General features: G+C 45.3%; 1 protein-coding gene across 1 annotated transcript in view; it reads left to right on the top strand.

Moving 5' to 3' along the window:
• Positions 1-7,771, top strand: part of COL4A4 (collagen type IV alpha 4 chain) — a 97,274-nt gene that overhangs the window by 6,383 nt on the left and 83,120 nt on the right. The window contains exon 3 of the mRNA XM_006906781.2: positions 703-780. Within this exon, the coding sequence (XP_006906843.1) occupies positions 703-780 (78 nt within the window). The remainder of the gene's footprint in view (positions 1-702; positions 781-7,771) is intronic.

Here is a 7,771-nt window from a genome sequence, read left to right on the forward strand (position 1 = left end):
AAAATCCATGATTGTTGAGTAACTGTAAAGAGTGTTGAAGAAAAGTTAGCTAAAAGTAGGGAAAAGGCCCAAATTATTCACATCCAGGAGTTTCTGTTTGAGAGACACATTAAAAGAACCATCTCGGAGTATCAGCGAATTGTAGGAAGAACAATTTTAACCTAAAGCGCAAGGCTGTGACGGGAACGTTGACCCAGAGGGACTAGGGGAGGGACACATGACCTACCTGGTCTTAGAGGTAAAGCAAGAAGGTCTCCACCCACCTCCAGAAAAGGGGCAAACTTAAAATTTAAATTAGACACCACTGTGTGATTATGACTTTCCTATCTACGTAATTTGCACTCTGAAATTGTTCACAACTTAGTAAACGAATCTTATTGGAAAGAAATGGCGGAAGAGTCTGGTTAAAGCAAAGTAGCTTCTTCAGGAGGAGCCTTTAAAAGAAAGCCCTCGCTCACATAATCCATCCTAGCTCACATAAACTCTTGCTCACAAATCATCAACTCTCTTTATTTTCAAGCCATGATGTAAAGTCTTTGCCTTTGTATATATATCTGTATTAGTCTCCTTGTCTCAGATTCAAAGGTAAAAATATAATGTGGAATTCTCAGGAGTTAGGTAAACGCTTGTTAGTGATGTGTTTATCATTTACCCCGCTGAGGGATGAGTACGGTGTACTGAATCAGATGTTTCACTTTCCAGAGTGGGAAGAAGTTCATTGGCCTTTGCGGAGGAAGAGATTGCTCTGTTTGCCAGTGCTTTCCTGAAAAGGGGTCTCGGGTAAGTGATTTGAAAGTCTCTTTGGATATTGGAGGGAGGGGGGATGGGGAGCTTCAGTCGAGAGAGGTAAATTCTAGAGATCTGCTGTACGACATCCCGCTGATAGTCAGCAGCAATGTATTGTTCCCTTAAAAATTTGTTGAGACGGTTAATTAATCTCATGTAATGTGTTCTTTCCATAAGAAAAAATTTAAAAAATCAACATGGACAGCATACTGAATTTTGGGTCATTGTGATTATTTAACATTAAGTGGTCCCAGATTCTTAGCATGTTCTGAGAGTTGGCAATGTTTATATCTTTTGTAATTAAAATTCTATACATTCCGATATGCAATCCCAATTATATCGGACTATGTGTGAGGCTTAGAAGTCTGGGAAGCAGTAATTCACTCAATGTTTTATACAACACTTGTTTTGAGAAATTGCTTTATGTAGAAAGGGTCCCAGTGTTAAGTGACACATACTGGGCTGCCATCTTGATATTCATGTTGCATATCAGCATTTTAAAGGCTCTGAGAAGTACTGCAGTGGGTAAAAAAAAAAAAAAAAGGCCTGTTTAACTTTGTTTAAAGTATTGTTTCCAGACATTAGACCACAAGCATCTTTTTTGGATAATACCCATTAAAATCCTGTGGAATAGTTCTATAATTGAAGCAATAGGTGCATTTCTTGTGTGCTTCTGATGTTGCAAGACATTTGTATACCTTACAAAGTGATCCCCCTGGTAAATCTAGTACCCATCTGACACCATACGTAGTTATTATAATATTATTCACCGTATCCTTGTGACTATTTTTATAACTGACAATGTATACTCATGATATAGTTTAAAAACAAATGACACAAATCAGGAAGTCCTGGGGATGTGGTGTACAGCGTGGTGTCTATAGTAAATATCACTCTACATTTGAAAGTTGCTAACGGACTAGACCTTAAAAGTTCTCATCACAAGAAAAAAATTGGTAGCTATGTGTGGTGATGGATGTCAGGTAGATTTATTGTGGCGATCCTTTTGCGACGTATACATGTACCGAATTGTGTTGTAGAACTGAAACTAATATTATATGTCAATTATATTGCAATAATTTGACTTAAAAGTAGGGATACTAAAAACTGGTAATCTAAGAAATGTTTTAGCCTTTTCTATGTAAATATCCACATTATTCAGGGAATTAAAAAGCCCGGCTTTTGTGTGAGGTTGTTAATATAAACATATTAAGATTGTATAAGTGATAAATAGAAGTCAGTGCATATAAAATTTAAGACCTGTTGAGACTGACACCCAAGAAAAAGGGATTGATCAGCTGTGTGGCAGGAAGGGAATGGGGACGCCACAAAACAGGAAGAGCCGCTTGGATAAAACCAGCTCGCTGTGGTCCTCAGACTTAAATTGTTTCACTGGGGACATTTGGTGATGTCTAGAGACATTTTTTTTGGTTGTCATGACTGGGTGGAGGAGGCCGCTCCTGGTTCCAGTGGGTGGCGGCCGGGGATGCCGCTCAGTATCCCACAATGCATAGGACAGTCCCCACACCAAAGACTTGTCCGAGGTGGAGGAACCCGGCCCCAAACCTACAACAGCTCCGTGAGGCCACTATGATTATTATTTCCATCTATCAATACCAGGTGCCAAATATCCAAGCGTTTTAAATAACTGGCTGGTATGTGGAAGAAACAGAAAGTACTCTCAGGTCACTGGCTTCCATCCCAGCATTTGCCACAAGATCAAAGAGAGGATGACACGCTACCGTTCCAAGACCAGTTTTAGTCATAACGTTGTGAACTTAGGCGGACGCTTTAATCTGTGCAAGGCTCAGTTTCCTCACATTTACACCATTGGTCCCTTCTCTTCTGTTTCCTCGGGCCACTCAACAATCACAAGCAATCACAGGCGTAGAGGGTGTGTTTTGTGTCCCCTGCACAGTCTCCAGCCCGTGGGTGAGGAGGGTCACGGGAGGGGCCGCACTCTGCTGTCTGCGTCCCTGTTTCTAGGTGGTCAGGGAGAGCAGTGTGTGGAGCGCCTGTCAACCTCTGCCCTTCCCAAGACAGATGGGTCCCCCCGTGAAGGCTGCAAGTGGCCGTTGCCGGTGACATTTTCCAGCTGGGAATTTGGGAGTGTGGAATTTATGCATAGCTGGGAGGTGGCTTGGGGGGCAGGCGCTCCAAGTCCTCGGCAGCCGGCCGACTCCCATGCCATCTCTTGAGCCACCGCGACAGCTCGAGGTGGACTATAAAAATAGGAAAACACTGAATTCCAGAGGGCTGAGCATCCGTCAGAAGTGGCATAGCCCACGGGTGGCACAGGAAGGCATTCTTAAGAAAGAAATCATTATGTAGTCTCAGCTTAATGCCTGAATGAGTAAGTAGTATGTTTAAGCTCCAAATCAAAACTGCTGCGTCTAAAGCAGTTGTTGGGGAGCCAGGCCACCCCACGCCGTGGAATGACCGAGGTGAGGGTTTTAGCTGGATTTTGAAGCTGGGATGTGTCTAAGGCCCGAGTCAAGGGCGGCTCCTTCGAAGCTGGCAGAATGCAGTTCAGCCGCCGGACGCCCACAGCCCAGCCTTGGCACGTGCTTCATCAATAATCACTGTTGCTTCCCCTTCGACCCTCTCCAGCTGCACCAGTGGGGCCCCTCACTCTCCCTTGGACATAATCTGAACATTCCCACCTCTCTACCCTTTTCTGGGGTGCCTTCCCCCTTCCAGTCAGCCTCCATCTTTCTTGTTCTCCCCAGAGAAGCTCTGTGGAGACGCCACCTCCCAACGAGGCGTCCTGCCGATCCTGGCCAGTGCTGATGTCCCCTGGCGGGAACCTTTGCTCCTTCCATGGTACTTCTCATACTCAGGTCTATAGCTCTGTTTTTCAGCATGGACTTGCCCGACCCTCTCGATTAGATTGTAAGCACATGCTTCGTAAAGGTGGTCATGTGGACACGTGTGACATGTAGATGTGGGTTCCTGGTCTACAGTGGGCACCATAGAAATATAGGTTGCCTGTTCTTATTTCTCCCCTTTGAGAACTGGGCGTCATTTCTGGTACTTCTTTGAGACGATCGCAGTAGATGGGCATCTAATAGCTAGTTACCATACATAAATCAATAAATTAAAATTCAAACTCCAGCCTGGACAGGGTTTGGAAGCCTGAGTTGGTGGCCGGGCAGAATGAAGCACGCATGTAGGGACACCTTCCATATCCAAGAGGAGGGGGAACAGAATCATAGGGTGCCACTCCCTGAGTCTCTCCCCCCGCCCCCCCACACACAGCGTGTAAACCTGTCATGAAATGAGTCATCTCACATAGTTCAGATTCCCTTGTGCATTTCAGGTAGGGCCAGTAATAAGCACTTTGAGCAGCAGCAACAGACATGACCATTGCTATACTTGGATGTTCTAAGGGTTTGGCAGCATCCTGGAAAGAACTCGAGTCTTAGGGCAGGAGATTGGGGCTTCTCCCTTTGGTCTCTTTTGGGTTCAGAGCACTCACCTGAGGAATAGGGGTTTGTACTAGAGAGCTGGGCCTGTCCCTCCCAACCCCAACAGCCTGTGGTTCTGTGATGAGGAGGTATAGCTTTTCATCTGTGACAGCTGTGTAAGTGGCATCCCAAAATATTTTGTGGCTATGCCATCACATTTCCTCAAACCTCATTATAGTCCCTCTTTAAGGATGCGATGAGGTAGCGTTGGGCAGAATTTTAAATTATTTGTTACTTGTTTCAAGAGGAAAACTCTGGTTTTGATGGCTGTCTCCTTGTGGGAAAAATTACTTGTCTTTATAGACTATGATGGGATCTTTCAATAAGTTCTGCTTTAGTAACTAGCATGATAATAAAAACACCTTCTGCAGTTTTCTTCTGGAATAAAATATATCCATATTGTTTTCCACTCAAGGACGTAGAACAACAGTAAAATAACACAACTTTATAATTTAGTGATTTTATATATATAAGGTCAAATGGCTTAAAACGCAAGACCTGTCTTAGTTTTTTTTTTTTTTTTTTTAACTAAACTCACACATTTGCAAACCAGTCTTTCTTTTGGAAATTTTAAATCACTAAAACACGTACTTTTCTTGCAATCTTATTCACTTGTTCCTTACACTTCTTAAGAGCCTGCATTCCATGACAAAAATGGAATTCACTTGGGACATTTTCATTCTCGTTAACATTTTTCATATTAAATTGTGTGCGCACGAAGCTCTAGAACAGTCGCCCCATCACTCGCACAGCTGTGTCCTAGTGCTCTCCATAACTGTGGCCTGATCAGTGGCTCAGAGCAATTATTTGTATGTCCCAAAGTTCATATAAGTCAATTATGCTGTATTTTGATGAAAGCAAGTTCCAGTGACGACTGAGAAGTTGGCCAGTTCCATCTGTCACCAACCCCTTAGCTTTTGGATTCTGCTTTCTCCTTTTTCTTGCTATCTTTCTCCTCAAAGAACAAGCTCCATAGCTCACTCTGTCTCTGCTGGAGGCTTCTCTGATAAATGACACTCTGTCTGAGGTGACAGACCAGGTGCCTTCAGGCGACAGTAGCTCACCTGAGTAAGGGGGCCCCAGGATGTGACACTTGGCTCTGGGGACCATAGGGAATTGGCCAGTGCATTTGTCATGCAAAGGCATCAGAATTTGGAATTTTCTTTCTTTTTTTTTTTTTAAACACACAGTGCCTAACAATTAAACAGATTTCCCGGTAGAATGCAGCCCAGCAGCTAGCTGCAGGTGATAACCTTGGCCTGGCTCGTTGACGTGTTCCCCGTCAGGAGTATTAACTTTGATTTTTGAAGAATGAACAACTGGCGAAAGTTAAAAGAATGACTCTTCAGTCGTCGGATTTCTTATGTAGGTGCCTGAGGAACTGCTTCTGAACCGGGCGTGGCGGTCCTGGCGGCAGAGGGAGGAGACGTGCCTATCGTTTTATGCCATTTGGCTTATTACTCATCTTAGTGGTAGCAGGAGTGGTAGTCGCTGACACCTACACAGAAAAATGACTAAAAGTCACTAACGCAGCTCTCGGTGTGCCGACGCATCTCTCTCTTTAAACCTAGCGTTTGTGCTTGAGAAAGAAGGAGAGAAAACAAGATTGATTATATTTGCCTCCTCCGCTACAGAATGTATCATTTTCCAAGCAGGCCAGGTGCACAAAACCTCACCTGGGAATCCTAGCGGCAGTTTGGGCCTGAAGGTAGATTTGAGAGTATTTCCCCATCGGTCACCTCATTAAGTTGCCTCTGATTCGCCTGTGGTCTCACGTGGAGTTCAACTCCATAGCAACGACTGCTGAGCTCTGCGACCCGGCGTGAACCCAGGCCCAGCCAGTGCAGAGCTCAGCAAATATGGGACCACGCTGAACTTGGGAGGATCAAGGTCGTTACCGGAGTGGAGGCGACCTTGTCGTTGGTGAGAGATGAGGGCTAACCGTATAGGTCCACCCCTACGTGGGGTGTGTTCCCTCCGCTGTGACTCTGAGAACGCTCTATAGTGCAAGGGGACATCTGCCTACATGAGTTAAAATGCTGAATCACAAAGTTTTTTTTTTGGGGGGGAAGCATATTTCTTCTTTCAAATACTATTTTCAGTACTAACCGTACAGGTCCACCCCTACGTGGGGTGTGTTCCCTCTGCTGTGACTCTGAGAATGCTCTATAGTGCAAGGGGACATCTCCCTACATGAGTTAAAATGCTGAAGCACAAAGGTTTTTTTGGGGGGGAAAAAAAAGCATATTTCTTCTTTCAAATACTATTTTCAGTAAGTTGCTAAGAAATCCACAGTGGTGTCTCCAAAGAGTTCATTTTTTTCACTCCTCTATCATGCAATCTTATCTGCAACTCATTCGGCAAATAACAAGTCATTCATTCCATTCACTCAGCAAAGAGCCATTGAGCATCCTCCTGTGCCAGGCATTTCACAGGCCGCGTGGCTTTGCCTGTAGAGAAGAAGGCGCCTGTGCCCGGAGCTCGGAGCCCGGCAGGAAAGGCAGAGATTGACGCCCCAGCTGTTCCTTCCCCAGCCTGCTGGGGGCCAGGCACTGTTTTCTGTGCATCAGGGCAAAGAGCAAAGACCCCTGCTCTCTCTGGTGCATCGTTTGGGGCCCCACTTTGGTTTCGCACAGGGGTGCATGTGGAGGGTAGGGTGGGGCGAGGGAGCTGTGGGTTAACTCTTCAGCTTGGACCTAGTGGAATCAGAGATCACCTAGGGACAGCCTGGAAGAAGCATGCCGTGTTGGTTCCTATGGCTGTTGTGACTAATTACCACACACTTGGTGGCTTAAAACAACAGAAATGTATTTTCTCATAAACCCTAGAGGGCAGAAGTTCAAAAGCAAAGGCATTGCCGTACTCCCGCCACAGGCGACAGGGGAGGATCCATCCCTGGCCTCCTCGAGCTTCTGCTGGCCGTTAGCGTTCCTTGGCTTGTGGCCACATCACTCTATCCTCTGCCTCCATCTTTACACCATTCTCCTTTGTGTGTCTATATCAGATCCTCTTCTGTGTCCCTGTGGTCAGGATACATGTGATGGCCTTTAGGATTCACCTGGACAATCCAGGCTAAATTCTTCATCTCAAGAACCTTAACTTTACCCCATCGTTTGCATCTATTTACAGATTCTGAGGATTGAGATGTGAACATAGCTTTTTTTGTGGCCACCATTCAACAGATTCTGAGGATTGAGATGTGAACATAGCTTTTTTTGTGGCCACTGCAAGTATTTGGGCAGGCACAATGGCCTCTACTAAGGCATTGAAGTGGGAGGGAGATGGGCTGGCATGTTTGAGGGCCCACAAGGTGGTCAGAAAGGTTTGATCAGAGTCAGTGAAGGTGGCATGAGATGCAGTTGGAAAAGCAGATCGCGGTTATCCCGTATCACGAGGAAGGCTTTGAGAGGTTTTCAGAAGAGCGGAAGCAGGTTGAATATATGTTGTAAGGGGTCGTCCCGGCTGCTGTTTGGAGGCTACAGTGGTGGGGGAGACAATATTAGGGAAAATCCATTAGG

The sequence above is a fragment of the Pteropus alecto genome, unplaced genomic scaffold (genome assembly GCF_000325575.1).
Source record: "Pteropus alecto unplaced genomic scaffold, ASM32557v1 scaffold110, whole genome shotgun sequence".
NCBI classification, from domain to species: domain Eukaryota; kingdom Metazoa; phylum Chordata; class Mammalia; order Chiroptera; family Pteropodidae; genus Pteropus; species Pteropus alecto.